General features: G+C 48.2%; 1 protein-coding gene across 9 annotated transcripts in view; it reads right to left on the bottom strand.

The window, feature by feature from the left end:
• MICAL2 (microtubule associated monooxygenase, calponin and LIM domain containing 2) overlaps positions 1-27,419 on the bottom strand; it is a 223,359-nt gene that overhangs the window by 163,230 nt on the left and 32,710 nt on the right. For all 9 annotated transcript variants that reach the window (XR_016393816.1, XR_016393817.1, XM_089915154.1 and 6 more), the window contains one exon: positions 9,562-9,902. Coding sequence is in view for 7 of the 9 variants with exons in the window: in XM_089915154.1 (XP_089771280.1) it covers positions 9,562-9,825 (264 nt within the window). In the remaining 2 variants the exon portion in view is untranslated. The remainder of the gene's footprint in view (positions 1-9,561; positions 9,903-27,419) is intronic.

Here is a 27,419-nt window from a genome sequence, read left to right on the forward strand (position 1 = left end):
GAGAGAGGGAGAGAGAGGGAGAAAATGGAAAAGATCGCTTCCTTAAAGCAGAGAGAAGAACGCACAGCTGCATGGTAAACACTGGCATGCTAACTAGAAGGGGTAAAGGAACTTCCCTGGACTTCTGCAGATTTGGACATAAAAGAATTTTCCCAGGTATGTTCCTTAGATTTAGACAGCTCTCTCTGAAGAAAGGATCTGAGAATAAAAATCTTCCCACTGCTGAATTCCCATTGATGAACCTTTGGTGATAGCTCGCTACCCTATATCTCTTAAGACCATGACGCATAAGAGGAGGTGTGGGATATGCCAGGTGGCAGTGAAATACGTTCCATACAGCTGAAGGCTCTGAAGTTAAAACACGTTCGGGTTTTCTTCCCAGGAAGCTGCATAGAAGTTTAAGGTAAATAGTTTTTTATGTAATATAATTTAATATATAATAAAAGAATTCGTGTATATACTATTAAATTTACAACTTACTCCCCTTAAATATACATGTCTATAACTATACATGTTCTATAATACACTATCTATAACTATACATGTTCTACAATACACTATTTGCATTGGTGTATATGTTAAACATGTTATAGAGAGAGCTGGTAGCTCACAGCTGATCATCCTATATCAACTGAGGTCTGTGTGGCCTCCCACCCCTGTCTCTTGCAAAACTCACTGGCTAAAAGGCCAAGCAGGAAAAGACTCAGCTGCTTGAACCCACAGGCATCTGGTTCTCTTTTACATAGTTTGACTTCTTCTGCCCATTCCTGCTTCCCTCCCCCATTCCCTTCACAGGTATTGATTACTAATGAACATATTGCACCCCAAACACCTTCTAAGCATCTACTCTGAAGAACTCAACCCGTGACAAATATGTCCTATTCTTTAGTTAGTTACTATTCTAGGGGCTGGAAAATCAGCAGAGACTATAAAGACAAAAACTCCTGCCCCCAAGGAGCTTATATTTTAATGGGGTTTCTGGAAACACTTTTGTGTATGTGATAAAGGAATGTATGTAGCTTAAGCAGCCCCTTCTACCTTCTTCCTGCCTCAAAACCAGACATGATGGCTGGAGCTGCAGCAGCCATCTTGTGACTACAAGGTGACAAGTATGAGGAAAAGCCTAGAGCTGCACTATCCAATTCAACAGTCATCAGTCACATGAGGCTACTGAGGATTTCAAATGTGGCTAATCTGAATTGAGCTGAGCTGTTAAACACATAGAATTTCAGAGACAATACCAAAAAAAGAAGCCTGTAAAATAGCTCAGTAATAATTTTATATATTGACTACATGCTAAAATAATAATATTGTGGACATATTATGTTAAATGAAAAATATTATTAAAATCAATTTCACCATTTCTTTGTACTTTTCAAACTGTGGGTACTAGAAAATTTTTAATTACATACGTAGCTCACCTTATATTTCTATTGGACAGCACTGGCCCAGAGAATCACAGAGAACACAGCCATTGAATTTCCAGTCACCACCTTTCTCCTGACATCTGTTTAAAAAATAAGCCCCTATTTGTTTAAGTCTCTGAAGTTGAGTTTTCAGTTACCTGCAGCTGAGTGCAATCCTTTCTGATTCAGAGGGGAGAACAAACTAAGTGCTGGGCCCAGTGAATTGCCCAGGAGCTTCCCTGTGGCAGGAAGGCTGAACTCAGCCTGGTACCCCACCTGGTTGATAGGAGATAGATATATTCACACTAAGTGGAAAAATCCTCTGCCATGGAATATACTGATCTCCAAGATATTTTTTATTATGAAAAAAAGGCAAAGCCCAGCAAAAGCCTCCAGTGAGCAGGAGGAGGGAAGCCAAGAGACCTTCCAGTCTGGGAAGCAGAGCATGAAACTGCTTCATGGTTTCCTCTTGCCCTGCCCAGTGTACACATTAATTTGCATAATCCTGGCCAGAGATTCCCTAAGGCCTTCTGCAACCCTGGGTGGGCCAGGAACTGTGAGAGGTTTTTCTTTTTTCGCCAAGAAAAAGGAGGCCCAGCCCTTCAGCCTCACAGGCCTAGAGGCCCAGTTTCCCTGTCCCCCTTGAAAGCTCCATGGACAGCCAGATGTTAGTCAAGGCACAGACAAGGCTGTGGTCCTCATCCCACACCACAGGGAGAGGATGCCCACAAGCAATGGTCAGATGCAAATCTGCACAGACGTTTGAATAAGGAAATAAGGGGCTGGCTGGTCCCGGCTTCTGTAAACCCACTATCAGGGCTTGGAAATACCAGGACTCACCCAGTACAGCTCCAGGAAGAACTACATATGTTAATAGTATGCTATTTGAATTGCTCCAGAAAGAAGCCTCTTGAGCTACACAGTTCATTCATTTAGTCCCTGAGCACCTCCCTGTGTCAAGCCCTGTGCTGGGTGCTTCAGACCCAAAGGTGAGCCAGACATGGTCCCTGTCCTCAGGGAGTTCACGATGAGTGGGAAAGTGGCCAAAAAAGCAGTAAATGAGGGATACCGATCAGCAAGGTAGTGGTAGGACCAGAGTCTGGGAGCCCATGGGGGCACCAAACCCAACTGGGGGTGAAATAAGAGAAGGGGGATGTAGAAAGGCTGTCAGGGCAGGCTCCCTGGAGGAGGTGATACTAGTTTAAATTGAATCATAAAGAGAACAAGTTAGCTAGGTCAGGAAGGTACCCCTGTTCAGCACAAAGAGTACAGATCCTCCCTGGGCCAGGGCTCTAAAAGCTCCCACTATTAGGTGACGTTTTGAAGAGGAAAGCATACACTTGTATTTGCTCTTCTTTTAAAGAGCATTCACCTTTTACAGAGAAAGCAAACTTCTTAATGAAACCATGTATGTGAAACTATAAAGCACTATGCAAATGTTGGGCAGTAACACTAATGACATAGTTGTGATTGTGATTATTACAGGGGCAGCAGCGGTCCCTACCATATTGCTACCAAACTGCTCTTTACTCAGTGGCCCCATTCAAGGCCACCCAGCCCAGACTCCAGGACTCGGAGGGTGTCCATCCCAATGCCCACTCAGCCAAGCTAAGGAAACCCAAGATGGCAACATCCCAGGGCTCTTCTTATCACTCTCCTGCACTATTTTTGGGAGTGTCTACTGCAAGAACCTCCACGAACGAGAACTTGACAATGCCTATAACATTGTCAATGCAACGCACACACCCTTGGACTTCGAAATTTTCACAGTCTATCCCGTAGACATGTTTTCATGTGCATACAAAGTGTGTATGAGGAAGTGTACTGCAGTACTGTTTAAGACAGCAATAGACTGGAAACAACCTAAGCAGTTAAATAAATTGTGATGGAACCATAAAATATCAAGCCTTAAAAAGCCATGAAAGTAATAAAAGGGTTAGATTCCCCATGTACTGATATAAAACAATCTCCAAGATATATTTTTGAGTGAAAAAAAGGTGTACAACAAATATGTAAAAATTTTTCCCATTAAATAAGAGAAAGGGGGATGCACACGTTCATATGCTTGCATGCACACATGCACACACACGTGTAAAGACTTTCAGGAAGGGCGCACGGGAAATGGCACAGTGGATGCCTCTAGGGAGGAAACTTGGTGGCCTGGGGAAAGGTACTTCCTTTCACAGTATATTTTCTTCTCCTACTTGAATTATTGTTTTTTATCATGAGCATGCATTTCTTTTTTAATTAAAGAAAACAAGTTCTTAAAAAGACAAAGAAGTCTTTATTTATAAATGTACTTGTAAAGTGAACCACAGTGAACCCGGATTAACCACGTCCTATGAAGACAGCCAAAAAAGAATTTTTTCATCTCGGTTTAATATTGTTGGGAATGGATTTCCTCAAGCTCACATGGCATGTTCAATGCATGCACTCACGCAAACCCCATACACTTTGTGTGGAGCTGTGGTGACAAGTGTAGTGATTCACACAACCCAGTTGGTAATGTAGGCTTGCAGATGTGCCTAGTGTAACAGCGCCCAAGTCCACTGTCAGGTAAGCGGACAGATCCAGAGTTTATGGCAACTTTTTTTTTTTTTAATCTATTTATTTTATTTATTTATTTTTGGCTGCATTGGGTATTTGTTGCTGTGCATGGGCTTTCTCTAGTTGCAGCGAGCAGGGGCTACTCTTCGTTGCGGTGCACGGGCCTCTCATTGAGGTGGCTTCTCTTGTTGCGGAGCATGGGCTCTAGGCACGTGGGCTTCAGTAGTTGCGGCACGCGGGCTTCAGTAGTTGTGGCTCATGGGCTCTAGAGCACAGGCTCAGAAGTTGTGGCGCATGGGCTTAGTTGCTCCGTGGTATGTGGGATCTTCCCGGATCAGGGTTCGAACCCATGTCCCCTCCACCGGCAGGTGTATTCTTAACCACTGCACCACCAGGGAAGTCCTATGGCAGCTTTTCGTTCAACTGGTACAGAAGGTCACACCACAGGGACCATCCTCTACTCTGTCGGTTATGCCTGCAACTGTCCGTATTAGGCAAAGCAGTGCTAGACATTTCCCAGCCAGTGTAGCACAGCCTGGCTTTGAGGGCCCTGGTGGGTGATTTCAGAGGTGGGGAATGTCAGATAGGTTTATCTGGGCTGGGAGATAGCGGCCTTCCCTCCCAGCTTCACCCCTCCCTCCCTCCCTCCCTCCCTCCCTCCCTCCTTGCTCCTGCTGTGCTCTGCTCATGAAGCTCGGGAACCACGTAATGAGTTGGGCTGCAAGCATTACCAGGGCCTGGGTTACCCACCACTGGGGAGCCAGTGCAGACACAAAGGCAGGCAAAGGTCACGTTCAAGTGCAAAAGGTGTGGCATGACCCTGCTGGATGTTCACAAAACACAGACATTTCCTTCTCACAGGATAACGCAAGAGTTTTCATTATATAGGCTGGCCCCATAGCTGCTGGTGACAGGAGCCCATGAGTCATTTCCTGCAAGCAGGTTTTTATGGCAATAATGTACAAATGCCTTCTGGTCTGAACTGGTTACCTGTGATTACTGAGCCACCCCCTGGAGGGTGGGAGAAAGAACCCTGGATTGAGAATCGGGGGCTCATCCTCAGTGACCCTCCACGTCCTCTGTTTGACCGAGGGACCCTCTCTTCACAGTCTGGCCCCAGGAGGCCTTTCTGGTCTCCTGCCATTCATCCATTCTGTTCTCTCTGGTTCTCACGCTCTCCCTGCTTCCCTCTCTCCACAGGTACCTTCATTCCCATTCCATGAGTAACGTACTCTTACCAGAATATGTTTCTCTGCCTTATGTTCCCTTCAGTAAAGCAAGGCAAACTCCTACTAGCTGTTCCTTCAGTAAAGCAAGGCAAACTCCTACTCGTCTGTCAAGCCCCAAATCATACCTCCTCTTGCAGGAAGCATTCCCAGACTACCCCAGTCGCTCTTCTGTACTCCTGCAGAACAGTATATACAACTCTCTCATAGCACTTAGGATATTAATGATAATAATGGCTAAACATTTACTGATCACTTATTATGTACTAGGCAGCATTCTAAACACTTTACAAAGATTACCTTATTTAATCCTCACAGTAACTCCATGAAGAAAGTACCATTATTATCCTCATTTTACAGAGATGTCTACTGAGGATCAGGGATTTCGGTAACTTGCCTAAGGCTGCAGAGCTACTAAGTGGCTGTCTTGTGCCTAGACAAGTGCCTGGCACATAGTAGCTGCTCAATAATCATTCACCTCATAAATGATTAACTGAATAAATACAGAAATGATGACACTTCTGTCCTCTCTATAGAAAGCTCAAGTGAGAACCACTTCTTATTAATCTTTCAAACCATTTCCTCTGTCAAATACCTACTAAGGTATTAGGGTATTTGAAATACCTAATGAATGAATGAACGAAACACTGTATGAGGAAACCAATAAACAGAATCCGAATCTTGGCAATGCTTCCCGCTAGCTTCAACCAGATAGCTTCCTGGGCCCCCTGGTTGTCATCTGTCAAATGCAAGATTGTACACAACATTCTTTCAAGTTTCTCCTAGCATTAAAGGTACATATAAAATAAATGAGCAGTCTCCATGACTTTGTGATGATGGTAATTCCCAGGCCAAATTATGTATTGCATTTTCTTCAGGGCTGTTTTCCCCAGGAACATTACACAATTGGATGTGGCATTTGATCCGGGTACTACCCTAATTCAGAGCCAATATCAGTCCTGAAAGAGTATCTTTGGCTTGCTCGTTGGTTCACTCCTTTCTTATGCAAACAGATCACACCCAGGGAAAGAATTATTAAGTGCCTGGCAAAACCCTCATCCATAATAATCAATAATGAACACTGATCTCAAGTTAGATTATGCAGCTGGCACCTAGACCACTGCTCTAGGGACCTTATAGGTCCTCCTCCCTGTCCCCTGGCACCTGTACCAGAGGTCATCTTCTCCAAATAGATCCCGGTCACCAGTATCCCGCTGCCATCACCACTAACACACACACACACACACACACACACACACACACGGTCCTGCTGGCATGAGGGAGCAGACAGGGCTCATAGCGCCTGGAAGGGGCTGATTAATGTTTGTGAATAGCTGAGGCCCAGATCCACTCCAGATGGTGCTGAGAGGCATCCACATCAGGGCGAAGGTGGGAGTTCTGGCTGCATTTCATTCATTCCCATTCTACCTGTGGCTAAGCAGGAGCTTGGCTATAGGTCTGGTACCTGACATGCCTGTGCTACACGGCTTAGCGTTAATGATGAACCACGTGCACAGTAATGCCCAGCACTTCTCGTTTGGCTAATGCTTGATGACGTAAACTAGTACACCAAAGGATAAACCTAAGTGAGGTGGGTGAGCAAGACAGTGTCTGTTCATGTCGGAAAAGAGGGAGGACCACGTTCTGTTTTGCTTGACTCACAACCAGGAGCGCCAGGCTCTTAGAGTGAGCACTACACAGCCACGTGACTCCAACATGGTGAGGCCTGTTCCAAACAAGCAGTCACCTGTCAGGTAGAGGACACCTGCTGTTTGTCTATCTCCCACCTCCACATCCCTGGGGACCTTTTCCTCCCTCATGTCAATCACGTGATGTTTAAAAGGGCTGCCAAAGACAGTGGTCAGCTCCTCTGGCTTTGGCCACAATAACTGGCCCAGGGGTGAGCCAGTTGAAATCCTTCCCTGAGATTTTTTTCCATACCAAGCAGGAAGAGAAAGATTCTGGTCTTTTGGGTCACAGAGCTACAAAGATAGGAACGAGAGGCTAGCATCAGGAAGAAAATCTGTTTGCAGGAGGGAAGAATGAAGCCAAAACAGAGCAAAACATCTAAGAGAGATGGAAGGAGAGAGGATGGGAAAGACTGTGAGTGTCTGGACCTTCCTGTTTATATGAGTTAATCATTTCCCTCATTTCCCTGTTTTGTTTAGGTTAGTTTGAGTTTCTGAAACATGAGGATAAGGTAGCCTAACACAGTCACAACCATCCGTAGAGTGCATTTTCAAATGTATCTTCTACACTTTAGGATCCAAGTAGTTTTTATGGGATGGGTTACCACATTTCAAACGTCTTTGTTCCTCCTCCTGAGAAAGGTGTATAAATTCCTGGGCAAGAACCACTCTTACCCAGCATCACTAACTAAAGACAGTCCTTTTCCTTTATATCTTAGGCATCAACGATGACCTGCCAAACACAGGATGTAAGGACTCTTCCACTCCAAGCCATCATAGCTTATAAAATAGGGGCTGGCCAGACAGACCAGGCAACCGGCTAGTGGTTTTTGAAAGGACATCTTCATGGTGGTCAACTCTCCATTCCATCCCTCCACTGGCCGACTCCCTCCGAAGGTCTGTCTTCAGATCACCAAGAGAGTCCCTCAGCAGCTAGAAACTGTTGGGTGTATGGGGCAATGCATTTTCTGATACAACAAGAGCTCTGAAAATCTTCCTTGAGAAAACGTATTGCACCCCAGCCGCCTGACTTCTATGGGTCATTTTAAAAGAAAACCACCATATACAATTACTGAAAAGGGTGAAGCTTTGAAAGTTAAAAGCTTCCCCCTCCTGGAACTCTGAAGAGCTGCCCAGTGAACCATGAACCGTGAAGTTACAACAACTAGGAAAGGAGGTACTGGGCAGGGGTGGCACTTAGGATACTGGCCCCACCTCCCACCCCCCTTTATTCTTTAACGCTTCCCTCTCCCCTGTGTAAGGCCGAAGCTTGGCAGGTTATAGGCAGGCCCCTCCTGGATGGCTAATATGCTCTGGGCTAAGGCGACTGGGCTGCTTCAGCCTGATGGAATGCCTGCCTGTGCTCCAAACGGTCTGTGCGTCCCAGGCTCAGAGGAGCCTGGCAGCTGTCTCCCCCGGGGCAAGGGAAAGCGGCGTATCCCACGGTGGACTCAACGGCTCCACATCACCAAAACAAAAACACAACAGTCCTGATCTCTATGGAGAGTTCAATCCTCTTGTCTAGGATTGGCACTGACTAGAATTCCAAGGGCTCTGGCTGAGCTACCTCCTGTGAGGTCTAAATACAGCTCGCTCGCTGCTTTTAACCTAAACATGCAGCCTGGAACAGTGCCCAGGGCTGACAGCCCCCAGGGAACTCTTGACTTCTGGCTGCCCATTTGGGGATGGGTGATGCAGAGCTATCAGAGATGTGTTGCGCTGGGCAGCCCCATGTTCACCGATGTCGCCTACGGCCACTCAGTGGGGAAAGTGACCAGCTTGTGGAGGGTTAGCTGTGAGTGGGATCCTGAGCAGAGGAAGGGGATGGGGAGGTGGAGAATGTGGAGATGTGAAGAGGAAGAGAGAGAGAGGGAAGAAAAGACAGTAAAGACCAAAGACCTATTTTTGTTTTATTTTTATTTTTTTTTGCGTTACCTGGCCCTCTCACTGTTGTGGCCTCTCCCGTTGCGGAGCACAGGCTCTGGACGCGCAGGCTCAGAGGCCATGACTCACGGGCCCAGCCGCTCCGCAGCATGTGGGATCTTCCCGGACCGGGGCACGAAGCCGCGTCCCCCGCATCGGCAGGCAGACGCTCAAACACTGCGCCCCCAGGGAAGCCCCAAAGACCTATTTCTTACCCAACTAAAGTCAGGGAGCTTTCTAAAATGTTTGCTCCCAGGGCGACACAACTCTAATTATGCCTCTCTAGGGAATTTAGGGCCTAAGCCCTAGAATCAGAGAGATCGAGGTTGCCTTCTTATTACGTAACTTTGGGCAAGGTAACTGCCTTCTCAGATTTCATATCTCTTAAATGATCCAAAGGACTACTGTGCTGTTCACCAAGACCACGTACAGAATGCGCCTGGCCCAAAGAAGCTACCTGGTAAACAGGAGCTACTAGAAGAAGTAGTGGTAGTAGTAATAGTAGAAACAGGATGACATCAAGCATGCCTTCATCTTCTCCGCCTTGGGAAGGACACAAGAAGAGCTGCTGAGGCCATAATGATAAGACAGAAGCCCCCAACCGGGATAAGCTGTTCATACACAGACAAAGGCAACCTTCAGCTGAGCCAAACAATAAAACACATCCACACCCACTAAGAACCTTACAATGGCAACAGTTTCCTAACCTCCCAACAAGCCAACCCACATGGCCCACAGGGTAAGAAGCATCCATGCTGGAGTTTCCCTTACCTTGGTGTTCATACAAGACTTCCCTCGCTTATACTCTTTGTGGGACCCACGCTTGTCCAGTTTGTACCACAGGGCCTTGGCCTTCCAGGTGGTCACCTTGGACTTGAGCTTGGAATAAAAGTTTCTGTGGTCCAGAGGGTCTAGATCCAGGTGCCGTGTGAGGATGTTGAAGGCCTGGAGGGTGCCTTTGCACGTGGAAGCCTGGACAAAGTTCTCGAAAACCTGCCCAGCCTGGGCCTGCTTCTCGTCCTCGTTTTCCCCCATGTTTCAGGAGCCACGTAGAGCAGTGGTGTGGAGAGGATGGAGGAGAACACCATGAAGTACCTGGAGAAACGTCACACCTGCAAAGGGAGGCAGAGGCAGAGGTGAGCTTCCTGGATGAGGGTAGAGTGGGGAGAAGGTGTGGAGAGGTAAAAATACAATTCCTTTAAGACACTAACATACTAAACATAACACTTAATACTAAACATACATAATGCATAGGAGAGGTATAATCATACCTTCTAACCTGGCAATGCTGCCTTGCTGGCAATCTCTCTCCCCAACACTCCACTCCCCTGGCTGGCTGAAAAGAACTACACATTGCCAAAGATATATCCTGGCTAATGTCAATATTACCTGGTCAATCTTGCTATGAGCAGTGGTTCTGGAAGTAGTAACTAGCAAAAGGAAAACAAACAAAACCCAGAAAAGCACACTAGATTTAGCACTGTTGGAAACCTGTAATTCTTGGTGCCATAAATTGGTTGACTAATGTTAACGTAAACTAATCACATGACATGAGTGCACAGCCCCCAAAATGCAAAGCACATGCCTCATGACCACCATCCCACCTATCCTTAGACACCACACTTTTAAGTCTTCCTTCGTTAGTTACCAGAAGGCGGGTCTTTCCCTTCTACAGACAGCAAACGGCAACTTCTCAAAATTCCTCTCCATTCCTAGTATCTGCTAGAAGCACAGCATCCACCTCAGTCAGACATACAGAAAGAGAGAGAGACACGTGGGTCTCCTCCTGATGTACAAAAGGAGCCTGTGCTTTGTAAGCCCAAGCCGGGAGCTATTTGGAACAAGTGCTTAGTCTGAAGGAAGGAAAAACGCGATGGAGGTTCATTCACATCACAAAAATAGCTTGCCTGGGTTTTGGCCATCGTCCTTTCTTCTCTGCACCACTCTAACCTCAGGCATTTTCTTAGGAAAGTCATTTAAGTTTCAAAGGAACAAAAATAAATTAGAGCTGATTTTCCAAAGCACTAGCTATTTTTCCAGAATCTAAAGCTAGTGCAAGAAGATAAGTGTGAAGGAGCTGGGGCTGGCCCAGCTGCCAGGAGGGCTTGAGGGGGTCTGTAAACGCATACCAAGCTCCCCCACACAGAGGCCTGGCAGGGGGAGGTCAGCAAACAGAGACAAAGCCCTCGGGCTGGGCAGCTTCCCACTCTCCAGACCGAAATGCCACTGTGGGTGCATTTGGATTGCGGGCTGGCTTTATAAAACTGAAAGCAGAGAATGGTGTTTATCTTCTTCCTTAATCTTTTACTCATTCATTCAGCAATAACTACTGGTGCCTTAGCAAGGGCCACGCATCACCCTAGATGTTGGGGATACAGAGACGGAGCCTAGTGAGGAAGGCAGGCCCGTAAATAGTTGATTACAAGACAGCCAGGCCAGCACTTGTAAAAAATGAACACAGCACACGGAAGCCCAAAGAATGTGTTAAACAGAGCCTGGAGGAGTCCAAAGGAGCCACAAGAGGGAAATGCCAAAACGATACAATTTTAGGAACAAGGTGGTTTTCACTAGAAGACTGGGGAATGGACCATATGAAGGCATGAGTCTGGAAAAAGCCAGCACAGCTGCAGAATGACAGCAAGTTCAAGGTGTCGGGAGTTCAGGACTGGTGACCAGGTGTGGTGGGGTGTCTGGGGCAGACTGTAGGGGGGACCCGGCTTCTCCAGAGGGCCGTGGGGCTCAGGAGACAGAGCAGCGGGGTGAGACAAGTCTTTGGGAAGATGGCCGGGGTGGACTGGAGAAGGAGGCAGCTGAGGGGCTGCCCAGCACAATGAGGAAAGAAGCTTGGAGAGCAGGAGAAAGAAAAGCACACACATTCACGTTATGTGGCCTGGCTGGACACCACCTGTGAGGGGCCGCCTGCTGGGGGCCGACAAGCTCTCCAGGCAGCCAGATACTGATGGGTGCAGCGGCACGGGCTACAGCGTAGGACCCTTCCCTCCCATCTCTTCCCCCAAAAGCTTCCAACGGGCCTGGCACCAGGCTCGGCCAAAGGGAGAACAGTACATTCCCTGCTCCAGGCCCAGCCAAGCTCCACTCTGCAGACGGGACTCCGTCCTCTAGTCCCCTCAACTCAACAAATTCAACCAACTTGGAAAGCTGGCACCAAAAGACATGGATTCCCTGTAGCGTGATCAGTCGGCTCCTTTAATGTCTGCAGTACTCACGTTGGCATCACTCACATAAACTTTGCCTCTTGCACATGGGGAAAGTCTCAACTTTCCCCATGTGCAAGACTCACCACCCAGAGAGCATAAACAGAGAACAAGACTCGTTCGCTTTTCAGAGCATATTAACATCCTCTGTCTTTATCTATCTTTGGAACCACTTGTATGTCCGGGATTGAACAAGGGCTGCAGTAGCTGATTGACAACTGCAAAGCTACTTGAGTTCCACTGGAATCCTCCAGTCCTTCCTGACGATGGGCAGGTGGTGCAGAGAAAAACCACAGGCTTTGGGCCTCTTGAAACCTGGGTCCAAAGCTCAGCTTGGCCCCTCACTGCCCACCTGGCTTCACACAAGCCATGTAAGCTCTGAGCCTCAGCTGCTTCTTTTGTATGAGAGCTTGCAGAGTTGCTGTGGAGTGAGAGATTCCTGAGTGATGGCAGAGCCTGGCCCTAGGAGCACCAGCGTGATGTGATGTATACTGAAGCCATCACCTGGGGCAGATTTGAAGCTGGGGAGGCACTAGTTTGAAAAAAGAATTTTGTAAATCAATTCTCCAAGTCGCCAACTCCGCCTTGTCTAAAATGGTGAACTGTTTTATCAAGCCAGACCCGACTCCCAAAGAATAATTTATAAACTGGAAGAACCTGACTCCTCCCAACCTCCCAGCCGCCTCCCCTCCTCCCACAAAAGAAAAATGAACAACTTAATTTTAGGGCCCCAAGGGAAAGAGACAAAGTGGTGCTGAGGGCCCTGGGTGGGTGTGAGAGCTCCAGGAACTAGCTCTTATCTGGAGTGAGATACGGGAAGGTGGAGGGAGATGGCTGGACAGAAGAAGATAAGCCCTGCCTGGGACTGTGCCCGCGCAGCCCGTGCCAGGCTCGGCCCTGCCTCCCTGCCGTCTAAAGGGTTTAGTCTCAACCTTTAAAACCGCTTTCCAATTGAAGTCAGAGACCTGAGAAATAACTCTGACACCCATGCGGAGTAGGTCTCCTCCCAGAAAAGCATCCAGATATTCGGAGTGTGGCAAACCTGGGTGTGAGTCTGGTCTCACGCACTCGCTAGCCGAGTGACCCTCGGCATTTTATCTAGTCTGTCTCAGCCTGTCTTCTCATCTGATCAGTGGGGATACCAATACTCGAGTCACAGGGGGGCAAGGAATAAATTCAATCATGTGGGTAATGTATTTAGCACCTAGTGACTCCATGATGACCAGCACTCATGACTATTTGTCAGATGGCTCAAACGTCATCAGACCAAAAGGAAGAGAAGAAGGAACATAATTATGACCACTGATACTAGCTTCCCAGGTCAAGCAATTATATATACTTTACAATTAGAGGCCATGGGCTTTCTACACAGAAGATCTGGTTTCAAATCCACTTCCTAACTGTGTAGCCTTGGACAACTCCACTTCCGAGTTTTAAGTTCCTCATATGAAAAGTGGGGAACCTCATATGAGGAAATTTGGGTAATGAACTGAAAACATCCATGGAACAAGGTAGTTCTGTGAGTGAACTAGAAAGCCTGATTTAGAAGGGTTCCCCTGAGTCTGAGTCCTAGCTTCCAGAAACTGGAGTGCAGTATTTTGCTGGATACCGCTCTCTTTCCCTAAAAGAAGAAGGTCAAGGATTAGTTAAATCAGAGGATCCTGGGTAATAGTTCTCGTTAGCCTTCCTTGTCAATCACCACCCAGCTGTTGCCTTTTTGGAGTTTGATATGAAATATAAAACCAACTACTCAGAAATATGAAAGGTTTCTGCATTTTCCGGGAAGAAACAAGACGTGATGCTTTAGTTTCTAAGAATAGCCTTAAAGCAATTTGGTCTTTGCCAACTGGAGTCCCTTATTTGTGGTTCTGCCTATGTGACTTTATGAGTCACAAAGCAATTCCCTTTCCCTGCCTCTGGCTGTTACAAATTAGAACCCAGGGCCTCAGATCCCAGCACTGGTAATGGGCTCTTAGCCCATGACAACTGGGAGACAAGTTCAAGGTTTATGCAGAGGTCCTGAGTAGCTCTCAAAACGAGAGATGAGCCTCCTTGGCCCAAGAGCTGCCAATGCACTCACATGTGGGACTCCCACCCTCTGCCTTTCCTGGGCCTCATTACCTGCCAAATGGCATCAAAGAGTGTGACCAGGCAGTGGATAAAATGGAGTTCTATAAAAACTTAAGGAGGGCTGGGAGGGACACCGGGCAGAACCTTCCCTCAAAGCAGCATGAGGTAAGCACAGCCCTCAACCCTCCTACCCTGAAGGCTCACAGACATGTTTCAAGGTAAATGCAATCTAAAAACCAAACCCTCTCCTCATTTCCACTGCCAAGCCCCCCATTCAAACTTACCATTTCCCAGGTTAACCTCCCCAGAGGGCCATGGGGCAGGGTCCAGTTTCCACAGCAGTGAAATGCGGGTCTTCACCCCGTGCACCCGCAGGTGGTTGGAAAGACTAAAAGCCCCCAGTTCTGTGCCTAGCACTCGGAAGACCCTGGGTCATGGCTACTTGGATCTGACATCTGAGATGAGGCAGGAGGCAGCCAGGGCCAAGGCGGTGGGAAACGCCTCCCACGCTGCCTCTCTGCAGGGCCCAGCATGGGGAGAACACTTGGTTTACAGGTGATGTCTGCAGACATCACCCTCTCATCTGGCCCAGGGAGGCCTGGCTTTCCATCTACCAGGGCACGTGACACCAACTTGAACCTAAAGGGGCAAATCCCAGCGTTGGGAAGGGACAGAAAGGGCCACTTTGAATCTCCTTCCAGCCAGGGGTCCCAGCCTTGCCTTGGTCAACTCCCCGAGTGGAGCACGCACCACTTCCTGGGGCAGCCTGCCCCACCCTTGCCTCCTCTGGCTGGAAGAGAGCCTCAGTGAGATGATTCCTGTTAGCTGCTCTCCAGGGAGATCAATGCTGTCTCTCCAATGGCTCCTTCCCGCTCCTGGTTTTAGCCCTTGAGATCACCCACAGGAAGTCAAAGCCCCTTCCATGCAGGCTGAACTCACACATGCAGTCTACTTACACATGCCATCTGGTGCCCCAACTGGAAAGGCTAATGAAAACGCACCCAAGAGATGTACTGTGAAAGTCCACCCAAGTGCCCAGCCTGCAGCAGGGCCTGGACACTGCCCTCCGTCTACACTGGCCCAGGGTGGGGAGCTCGGGAAAGAGACTCCAGGGGCACTGCAGGCCCTGGCCTTCTGTGCTGCTCCCCCTGTGAGAGGCCAAGGCCATGTGGTCTTGCTCTTCCATCCCCAGCCCTCCCCTCACTCCTTTTCGATAGCGACTTGACTCCACTGCTCTGGCTTGAAATGACCTCACACATTCCCACCTCCTCACCTCGGTCCATTTCCTTGTGGAATCACTCCCAGTAACAGATCCCAGGATGACCTGAGATCGACCCCTCCGCCTCAAACCCGTGAGTCAGAGGCCCATGTGCTGACCAGTCACAGTGCCAGGAAGGAGGCCAACATCACCAGGGGCCCACGGCAGCCAGGCTCTTTCACATCATCCTATGGGGTCCTCACAAGAAGTCTATGCGGTAGGGTGCTTCTCTCTCTCTCTCTCTCTCTCTCTCTGTTTCGACTCTGTAAGAAGCAAGGACTTTGGGGGTAGCGGGTAATTCCAGAACTTGCTCATCTCACTTTCCTTAAGCAAGTATAAATTTGCCATGTGTGGCTGCTACGTGTGTGTGCGTGTGCTCACATGTGCGTGAGCACATGTATGCATATATATGAGTATGTGTATAAATGTATGTCTATGTGTGTATATGTATTGCATATATGCATGCTTGTATGCATGTGTGTACACAAACACACACGTACAAATTTTTTAATTTTTCCACAATGATTTCTGGCCAGTGTCCCACATCTCTGCTTGTACTGCTAAGCCTGTCTTTAAGAACCCTCTAGGAGAAGCAAAGCCTTTGAGGTGGGCAGAACTCGGGCCTGGGCATGAGGAGACTGAGCCTCATCTGAACAGCGACAACCACACTGCTCAGCTGCTCACGGGTGCCAGACCCTGTCCCAGGTCCTTTACATCCGTGATCTCATTCAACCATCCTTATTTGACTGAAGAGAAGGCAGATTCAGAGGGGCAAGCAACCCCCTCCATTTGCCAAGGTACCGAGTGGACATGCTGTAAAATGAGCCCAGTTCCATCTCACTTCAAAATCCATGCTCTTCATCACCGATTGATACGAGCCATGGAGACGGAAATAATACGACCTGCTTTTTCTGAAGCCGCCGTGTCAATTAAATGGGTTAAGTTCTGTAGTCCCTGAAGTTCTTTCAGGCTCCTAGAGCCTGCAAACGTCAACAACAGGGTGTGGCTTCATAAGTTACGGTGCAACCAAACAATAAAGGATTAGACAGTCCTTTAAAATAATATTTATAAAGACATTTAATCCTTCTGGAAAATGCTTATGCCCTAAATCAGGGTGGAAAGAGCAGGATACAAATTCAAGTACTCGATATGATTCCAACTCCTTAGAGTAATATCTAAAGGAGAAAGGAAACAAGCCAAAAGTGAACAGTGGTCATGTGTGTGATGGTATTTCAGATGATTTATGTTTAGCTTTATACTTTTCTTTATTTCCAGATTTTCTACTGGAAGCACACACAGCTTTTATAACTCCCTCCTCTATACGTTCCAAGCCCTGGAGTCTTCTCTCCCTGACTAGACTATCTTGGTCTCATGTATCTTCTCTTCCTCAGGCCTGTACGGCTCCAGCCACACTAGCAATGCCATTCTTCTCCAGAAAAGAAAGGGCCATCCTGTAAGAAGCCCTGACACTGCTAATCTAATGAACGGGCTTACATTCCAACAGGTGAGGGACGAGGTCCCCAAGACTGCATTCCTGCCACACCTCTGCTCACTAGACCACAGACTTGAAAGTGGGGAAGATAATACCTCTGACATGATCTCAGCTATGCCAACAGACCCCCTGCCAGTCAACCCCACAAGAAGGACACCTGCCTACCTGGTTATAGGCCAGGACCTGACAAAATAACATACATCTCAGCGCACACACCAAGCCCATCTCACCACTAAAAACTCAGCAGCCTCTTCTGCATATGCCCTAAATCACCTTCATGACCCACTGGCTGCCTGGGAGTACTGTGAACTCCAAATTCCAATTTCCAGGAGGCCACCCTATCTCAAAACTAATGGGAGAGATACCTAGAATAAGCAAATTCATAGAGACAGAAAGTAGAAATTCATAAAGACAGAAGGACAGGGGCTGGGGGAAGAGGGAAATGGGAGTTATTGTTTAATGGGTACAGATTTTCAATTTGGGATGATGAAAAAGTTCTGGAGATCAATGGTGGTGATGATTGCACAACCATGTGAATATACTTAATGCCACTGAATCCGAACATTTAAAAACGGTCATAATAGTAAATTTTGTCATGCATATTTTCCCACAATAAAAATAATATAATAAAATGCGTTAAAAAAACAAACCATCGCCACCTTACAGTAGGAGCTGTCCAAGGCCAGAGGACAGAATTTTGGCCTAATTAACAATGAAGCAAATTATCTAAAATACTTCTGAGTTAAAGTGTAATAAAATAAATAGTGAAAGAATCCTGCTGTTTTTTTATTTGGCTCAATGGCATAATTTCTTGGTTTTTATTTTTGTTTTTGTTTTTTTTGTAAGTCATCTGGGCTCCTCTCAGTCTTCCTTCCAAATCTCATTTGGCTCCAGGAAACCTTTGGAAGCTCAGCCCTGCCAAATTCCAATTTTCATCTCTTATTCTGCCTTCCCCAGGCCACCACCACCAATGCCGCCCCTCCCTCACTCAGCACCTGTAAAATCTGCTTCAACATCACAGGGAAGGTTGGGTAGGGGCTCCCTGCTCTTAGCTTTCAGCGCCTACCATCCCTTGCCTGGGGAGAACACTCCTGTGTTCTGACAGTCCCTAGACAGTGCAGCCAGCAGACTGCAGTTCCTTGAAAGCAGGGAGCATTCTTCCCTGCAGTGTACAGATTCCCTAAAAACTCCCCAAGGGCAGGTCCAGATCAGCCCAGATCTGTTGCACATGCCATCAGACTCCAACGAGGAGAAACAATGGCCGTGTCATTAGATAAGACTTCTGTCTCTCAAAATCAGAGCTTCGCATATTTTTCATTGACTAACATCAATTTCAGGGACACTGGGTATGAATCCTGTCCACGTTAGGAGAATCCTGCTGCGAGGCAAAGAAGCTTGCCCGTTTGAAAAAACAGTGAGTCTGACATATCATATACCACACTTACTGTTCTTTTTTTTTTGTTGTGATACGCAGGCCTCTCACTGTTGTGGCCTCTCCCGCTGCGGAGCGCAGGCTCCGGACGCGCAGGCTCAGCGGCCATGGCCCACGGCCCAGGCGCTCCGCGGCGTGTGGGATCTTCCCGGACCGGGGCACGAACCCGCGTCCCCTGCATCGGCAGGTGGACCCTCAACCACTGCGCCACCATACTTACTGTTCTTAAGCACAGCACATGGATGTGAACAAATCCTTTTACCCCACTAACTCCTAGTCTTCCTTCAAAGCTCTTCTCCTCTAGACACTCTCCGCCTCCCTGTCGCCAACCCCTTTCCAAAATGCGTTGGATCTCTCCCACAGTATCTGTACTTACCTCGATTACAGTAAGTCCTGTGCTGAAATTAATTTTTCACTTCCCTACTCCCAGTTCCTAGCACAAGGCCCTCTCTATACAGTATGTGCTAAATGAATGAATGAATGCTCAGACCTTGGGAACATAATAATCCTTGACATTTAACAAGCATCTATGAAGTCTTGAGCAGCAAGGTAAAAAGCTTTCTATGTATTAAAGAAGTTAATCATTGTAACAAACCAAGGCATCCTTAGATACTGTTATCTAATGATAATGGTATCCCCACTTCTCAAAGAATTAGAAAAGTTGGCAACTTGGCAAGGGCACATGGCCAGAAGTAATGAACTTGTGACTTGACATCCTAGAGCCAGAGTTCAGAGCCCACATCTGTAACCACCATCCCATACAGCTCCCACACAAAGTGGATGGAGGGATCCAAGTGCTGCCTCGCACACCACATCAGGGACGTGGCCTCTGCTCTAGACCCTTTGGTTCATGATACTCTCTTTCATCAAACTCCAAAATGCCAGGATCTGGCACAATGAGATCTCGATGCAATAGTGGATAACTGTGGTGAATATACCAATAAAAAGTCAGCTGAGGGGTGGGTGACTTTCTAGCCCGGGTGGGTATGGCAGAGGCAGGCCAGCTGATCACCAGGCACATTGCTCCTTCCTCCTGGGCCCTTTCTTGCAGCTGTGTGAGCCCACGTGACCAGTTCCAGGTAATGGAATGTGAGCAGAAGTGACGCACGCAACTTCTAGGACCAACCCATGAGAACCTCCCATGGCAATCCTCCAGGCTCTTTCCACTTCCGCCAGAGCATAGCAGCCACGGAAAATACATGTGCAAGACGGCAAAGCCATGAGAAGGAGGGAGCTGGGCTGCCTGATGCCCACTTGGAGGAAAGCAGTCTATGACCAGGAACACTTGGACTTCACATATGTGAGAAATAAACCTGAAGTATGTGAAGACACTGAGAATCAAGGGTTTATCTGTTAGGCAGGAAATATCAATTAATCCAGTAGGTAAACCATAGCATGGTAGGAATGCCAGATTTGTCATTGGAGGTTAACCCCCAGAAATATGCCTGACCACCCCTCATTAAGGAACCTCCCCACACACATATACACCCTCTGGTGAATATACCTTATTATATACCCTATAATAAGACAAGAGAATGGGACAGATAGGCTAGTCATTTCCTTGGTTTCAATAACCCCCTGAGCCCTCAGGAAGCCCCTGGAAGCCTATGTGGTGTGGTGGAAAGAATGTGGACTTCCGAGTCCCCAGCATTCCCTTGAGCAAGTCACAAACAACACAGAGTCCCTGTGAAAATTAGATGAAGGTGCCTCTCGTGGGGCGGGCTCAGGATGTGCTTTTCCAGCGTCCTTCCAGCCCACTGCCCTGGGGATAACACCCACCACCCGAGGTAGCCCAAGCCAAACCGCAGCAGAAATAGGGGCATTTTCACATAGGTGGTAAGGGTGATCATCTCCCCCTTATCTACCTTAAGCTGAGATGGGACAGTTAAAGCATATTTTCCACCAAGTCTTTGCCCAGCACACCCTTAAAGTCACCCCCCAGGTGAGCCTTTGTGTCTGGATGGCTGAGCTCAGGCCTCAGGGACTGCAACCCTAGTAATCAGTCTGGAGGATAGAGAAGGATGCTGGGGAGGAGGCATAAAAGTCATGGAAAAGCGAACTTGCAAAGGATTTCTCAACAACGCCTGCTTGCTCTGCACACACCATACCCAGGAGCCCAGGACAACCACAGAGCAGTCCCTGCCCCAGAAGCTCACAGCCCAGCCGTGTCTCATGGAGTCTGTCCTCCAAAGGCTCCCCCATTTTGAAGAATTGTGCCAAGTAACTACATTTTTTCAAACCAAAAAAAAAAAAAAGAACTCGTTGCCTAACAAAAGTGTTTTTTGTTCTTTTTTGGATGTGTGAATTTAACAATGTGAAATCAGTCTCAAAAATGTGCACAAATTCAACCACAGTTAGATCTACATTTGCTCTTAATAATGGCACTCTCCCTCCTTCCCCTCACAGTCTAGGTTCCCAGTAGGAAAGTCTAGCCTGGCAATGTCCACTTCCTCACTTCCACTCACCCTCTAATCTACCACAGTCTCATTCCCCCTCCCACACATAGCCCACCTAGGCATCATGCCCAAGGCCACCACCAACTCTGTGGCTACAGCTAACTGTCACTTATTGGACCTTATCTTGCCCATGGTCTCTCCCATCTTCAGTCTGTGCAGACACATCTCTCTCTGAATGCCCCTGAAATTTCCCCAGATTCTGATCTGCACACTCCTCCCGTTTTCAAGGACCTCAACACACCCACAGATCAACCAATATCTACATCCCAATGACCCATCAAGCTATCCCTCTGTCGTGAACCTCCAGCTGCTTTCCAGACCTGTATTCAACTGCCAATTACACTCTTCCCCTGACTGTCTTGCAGAGACCTGACATGTGGTCAGTTTACCTTCCGCCTTCACCTCCCTGGCACCCCCAGCCTCAGTGAACAGAACCATCTGTACCCAGACTCTCACGCCACACCCCTGGAGTCACCTCCTCTGCCCCCTTTCCCTCACCTCAAGGAGCCAGCCAGTCACCGAGCACTGCCTCCGCAATAACCCCAGTCGCTGCCTCCTGTCCAGCCTCCCCTCTCATTTAACTCTCAAAACCTCCTCAGAAATGCCCTTCCTGCTTGCTCCCTCCAGTCCACCAGCCTCTCTCTGGAGCTGCTGCCAGAGAGATCTTTCCACCAGAAATGCACACTTGGTCAGGTTCTGTTCCTGTTTCAAACCCTTCAGCAGCTCCCTGAGCATCTTCAGGGTGAGAGCCAAACATCTCAGCAGAGCAAGACAAAACCCACCTTCCTGCTTCACCCCTTGCCTGCTCTCCAGCCTGCCACCTCACCATTTCCCTGACCCCATGACCAGACCTACTCAGCCATCTGCATCTGTAGCTCCCTAACAAACTGAACTCTTCCAGGCCTCCCTCCCTGTGCCTTTGCTTATACTGGTCCCTCCATCTAGAAGGCCCATCCAGACTCCGTTCACTTGGTAAAAACCCAGTCGGCTTTAGGGCTGAAACATCAAAGGGAGCAGAGTGTCAGGGGCCCCAGTATGGGCTCTGGAGTCAGGCAGACTTGTTACAAACCTGACCCACCACTTACTAGGTGTGTGAGCCTAGATGAGTCACCTAATTTCTTTGAACCTCAGTTTCCTCATCCATAAAATGGAAATAATAACAGTCCTGACCCCACTGGGTTACATGAGGATGAAACTCTGACGCCAGGCTAGGCAGTATCCTTGGCTGCAACTCTTCTTTGAAGTCTTACCTTGGTCTCCCCACACCCCCTTCTCCTACACTGTACTCCGTGGAGGTTCCAGTGATGGTTGCATACAGACTATCGCATGAACTACTTTTGGGTCTGCCTGCCTCACTGGACCGTGAGCTCTCTGATGCCAGATGTTGCATATCCAGGGCCCGGCACCTGTGCCTCTGGCAATGGCAGATGTTCAATAACCACTGCTTGTTGGTAAAATCCAATCAAGAGCAGCCACAAAATTTAGGCTGTGTGGTGGCGTGAACTGTGACTGCCCTTTCTCTCTGACCACCACCAGAATGACCCCGGGAGCCTCCTAACTCGTCTCCAGTTCGCGTCTTCCCCTTCCCGTCTTGTCTGCACCACCCCACACTGTTCATAAAGCCCTCCGGGCTCCCTAAGCCCCACTGTATAAGTCCCAACTCCCATGATGGGCTCGTCAGCCCCCTCCACGCAGCCCCCATTTCCTTGTTAGGCTCAATTCCTAAAGGTCTTAGGGCTCCCCTGTGGCTGCATCAGACAGACTGGCCCATTTAATGCTCCACATCTGGTCTCTGCCTTCCTCCTCCCAGCCCTGCTCAAATCTTACCCATCCTCTGAAGCAAAGTCAGGCCCTGAAGTACTAATTGAAGACCTACTATGTGCTGACATCACAGTCTATTCAGGGAATCAATTTTAAATAATTATAGTTAAGAGCTGCAGTAGAGGTAGGTACCAAGACGTGTGGACACAGAGATGGGAGATGGAGTGACCCACAGCCTGGGGAGAGGCTCAAAGAAGCAGCGCCAGAGCTGGATCTTAAGGGATGAGCCGGAGTTTTCAGGCACAAAAGCTTCCCCATCCCATACTGACCCTTCTTTCACATGCATTCTTCTTACTCTCAGAGTCTGTGCCAGAGGTCACCAAGCCTGGTTCTACACCACACGATTCACTAGGAAGTGTCCAAAAATACAGCTTCCTGGGCCTACTCCCACACAGAATCTCTGCAGCCTGAGGTCCAAGGGGGAAACTGCTAGGCACTCTGGATACCAGGGGAACAAGCTCTGTCTTCCCAGCTTCTGAGAAATTACCATCTAGTAATTCCTAGAGACAGACAGTTATAACACACATGGGGTCATATGAGACACAGAACCGGCCATCTGGCACTTCATTTAGCCTTGAACCCAACACAGTTTTGTGCATTATGCTTGTCTGGACAATATAATGTATAAACTTCTTAAGGAAAAGGCCAGTGTCTTTTGTTTCTTTTCTATTTCCCAGAATATTCAGCTCAGTTCTAAGTATGCAGTTGGTATTCAATCAATATTTAATCAAATAATTCAACTTTTTGTATCATGTCCCTTTGGACTAAGTCACCCATTAACGAATTGTCTACTGATTTTTATCTTTGTAATTTTGGTGCCAGTGTGGTGTCAGCTCCTAGTAGGTAATTAGTACATGTTTGTTGAATGAATGAACATTTACCGGTAAAAATTTATTTCAGGAGGAATGGAACAGCTCTCACTGTACCACCTTTAGAGTTCACTTAAAAGACTTAAAACATTTTTCATTTGAATTATAGGCCTTTAATTTCAGGATTAATTTCCTGATATGCAATTATACATGCTTTGTTGTTTGTATTATAATTAATGTTATTAGCAATGTAAATAATACCTCCCTGGATCTTGGAGGTCAGCTGGCCTCTGTGCAGGTGTGCCCGGGGCAGGGGAAGGGGAGATGCTTGCCTGTTTCATCCAGTGAGGTGTCCACCCAGCCGGCAGTTCAGCTGGGCACACCCATTACCCCAGTCTCCACACAACGGCCTATCAACTGCATTCAACCTTTCCGAGCAGGTGTGTGCACATGCACGGGCAGGTGAGCCCTGCCTGAGTCAGAAAAGCCTAATGGGCTGTTCGAAACCTACTGACATGTCAACACACTTGGGAAGCTGGGATCTGTGATTTAAATGTGAAAAGCCCTGTGCTGCAGAAAAGCAGTCCGACAAAACAAGGATACGCATCGGGAGGCTCTTGGGAGACACATCCAAGCATGGGATGCTCAGCCAAGCGGGGACGGGCTGGGCAAGCTGGGGTAGCCAGCAGGATGGACTCTACCTTGCTTTCGCTGGGGCCCACATTCCCATGCTTTGTTGCTGTTACTGTTCTTTGTTTGTATGTTAGGCTTGTTTTAAGCCTTGAAAATAGGACTCATAGTCTTGAGTGGGGGAATTTCTGGATGTGGATGAAAGTTCTTCTGGCCCTCCCTCCAGGCCCAAACCAGGAGATAGGAGAGTCTGTAATTCCTTTTGTGCCCAGAACCAGAGGGATCTTTCCTGGAGTGCATGCTGGATCGTGAACAGCACTCGGGCAACTCAACTCAGCCCGAGAGATATTCAATCCTTTTTGCTTCTGCTGGAAAATGGGAGGGTTTACTTGCTGGTAATGTATTTGTTCCTATATTCATCCCACAGATACCAATTACCTTGTCCCGGGCAATGTGCTAAGTGAACACAGCTTAATGGTTCTCAGATGCAGCCTCTGGGGGGTGAGCAGGCCAGAGACTGACAGGGCGAGACAGCCCTGAGCAATGCTCTCTTCCCTTCACCGGACCCGCCCAAGGGGCTCTGTGCCCACATCAAATGTGCCGTTACCAGGGGGCTGGTTCAGGTGTCTGAGCAGAAGGGAGAGAGAAAGACTGTTTGGGCCACATCCTTACTATGCAGAGGAACTGAAGTCTCCTATGAGCTGTTTTCACAAAAGCTCTTTAAAACCATGCAAGGTTTCAGACAGTAAATACAGAAAGGCCTCTCTGATTAGGGCAGAACCAGTCCCTAAAATACACTCAGCTGCTGACCCCACTTCTGAGATGATTAGCTTGACAGGCTGGTAACGGCCATTACCAACAACAAAGGCTGACCTGGAGGGTGATGTGAGCCTGTGTGAGGGGGGCCGCAGAGCTGTGAGGGGAGGGACACCTGGCTCTCCAGGTGACACTCAAAGGCCACGTTCCTGTGAGCTTAGAGATGCTGAGACAAGCACTCCAGGACCAGCGACTGCCTTGGCCATTCCTCACTCGGTGGGTCAAAACGCCCCTCCCTGACCCACACCCCGACAGAGAGCAGCCCCAGGGAGGACCACAGAAGATGTGACCGAGCCAGTGAATTTTCTGTCAAGGTTCGGGAGACAGTCTCCTGCCATCCCGATGTAAGACATTTGGGTTGGCTGAATGAAGGCGCTGGACACTTCTCTAGGTGTTTGGACTTATGTTCTGAAAAACACATTCACTAGAGCAGCCACCATCCCAGAAAGGATTTCCTCTTTCCTTGTAAAGAAACGAAACCCAGGGGGCCACAAAAGATGGACTGTGATACGAGACCAGGAAGACCTGGACTCCAGATCGCTCTCCGGGTTTTTGCTCCCCTCCCCTCCATGAAGGGTACGTCAGGCTCAAAGTTCTGCTTCCCGAATAGGTTTCCTGGGGCAGACCTCGGCAAGGAGTTCATTAGAGAGGAGAGAGGCACGAGTTCCTGAAAGGCTCTCTCTCTTCCCCAAGACCCTTCTCACTCTAAAGGGTTGGGATTTTTAAAAGATTCTGGCTCACCCTCAGGGCAAATGATCCTCTTCCTAGATACTTTTGCCTTGTAAATATTGTCCTTAAAAACAGCAATATATTTTCGCTGATCTTTAAGTAGCCTTCTCACCCCACACCCCCAGCTGCTGCAGAATTATTGTGTGGCTTTGTCTGGAATGCAAAACAATCCCTGGAGAGACAGGCTGCACATGAACCCACAAGGGTGTCTGCTATCAGCTTATTTGGCAAGAGGAATCTGAGACATTTTAAATATGAACTGTCAGTGTGGCCCATCCCACCCCAATGCCCTAGCGCCATCAATAAACACCTCCACTGGTTCGTGAGACACAAAATGTAGAAAATGGACACAAACTGTCTGAACACAAGTCCCACAAACATTTCTACAGGGAAAGGTACTTCAGACGCCTGGAGAATTCATATCTGGAGAATCTCTGCTGGTCTGATGTTTCTTTCAACGACTCTCACATAATTAGCAAGTGTTTTACAAAGCCCTTAACGGTCTGTTCCCAAACCCCTCCTCCCCCAGCTTATCTCCCAACTGAAAGTTCCACTCCTTCTACGTCAGCTGAAAAAACATGCCCATGACTTCTCACTTCCAAGTACCGAATCAAGCCTTCATACGGCCACATCTTTCACTTGGAAAACTCTCTGCCTCCTTCTCTGCCTGGCAATCTCCTACTTACCCCTCAATACCCAAGTCCCAGAGCACATGCTTGGTGCCAGTTTCCCTGTGCGTTGCTCTCTTCTCAGTGCTTTCAGAGCACTTGGTGTGTGACTCATTATGACACTGCTTAGAGCAGTGGCTGTGACTCTATACACATCTGTCCTGCCACCAGGTCAGGCCATGAACTCCTGGGAATAAAGGGACCAGGTCTTACTCACCTTTGCATCCCCACAACCAAGCCCAGAGCCCGGCACTCACAAGTCCCATCATAAATGCTTGATGCCTCAGTCAATGCCCGGCCCACTTGGCCCAGCTCTCCCTTCTCCATGCAAAGAGAGGCCATGTGAAATGTGGAGCGAGGAAAGGCTTTAAGATCGGACCCCCTGCATCTGAGCCCTGGCCCCTGTGGGACGTGGGCTAGTTATTTAACCTGGATCTGCCCATTTTCTCCTCGATATAACAAACAGCCATGCTCACCTCTCAGAGGGCCGCAGGGAGGAAAAACAAGGTAAAATATGTAAACCCAGTGCCTGCTCAATGGAAAGAGCTCACGATACATTTCCTTGAGCTCAGCAGGAAGTGCTGAGCCAAATGGAGCCCTCGAGAAAAAAATCAATGGCTTCTGTTCTGGTTTACGTGCCAGCAACACAGTGATGGGGCGGACAGCCTCTAACCCAAAGCGCCCCCTCTCAGAGCAAGGGATGGTGTAGGCTGCACTTGATTCATGCCCTCAGCTCCAGAGTCTCAGAAAGAGGCAGGATTAGCAACAAAGCTGATTTCTGTCTGAATGATAAACCCACGAGAGTCCACTATTGCTGAGGCTGGGCCATCAGATCCTTCATCTCCTGTCTTGCACTAATCTTTCACCCCAAGCCACACCATAAAACAGAATACTGCTGACCCAACAGTGTTAAATCCCTGAGTACAAGTCAAACAGCCCACATGTGAGAGAAGGCTCAACCTCGTGGTGATGTCACACCCAGGTTTTATTAGGCCTCAATAAACAAGGAGGTTATTGTGGGCCCTGATAACACCTTGGACAATCAAGCCCAGGGTCAAGGAGAGGAGTGGAAAGGGCAGTGGCTGAACCCACGGAGAGGAGGCAATATGGCACTGGGGAAATAGCCACTTTGTATCAGGTTTGTGATTCCAAGGCTGGGAATCAGGAGACCTGGCTTGCATCTCGGGTTCCACCTCTAGCTTGCTTTATGGGTCTGGTTAAGTCACGTCTCTG

Source organism: Delphinapterus leucas, chromosome 7 (assembly GCF_059928025.1).
Source record: "Delphinapterus leucas isolate spDelLeu-1000000601 "Yukka" chromosome 7, BTC_Dleu_Yukka2, whole genome shotgun sequence".
NCBI lineage: Eukaryota > Metazoa > Chordata > Mammalia > Artiodactyla > Monodontidae > Delphinapterus > Delphinapterus leucas.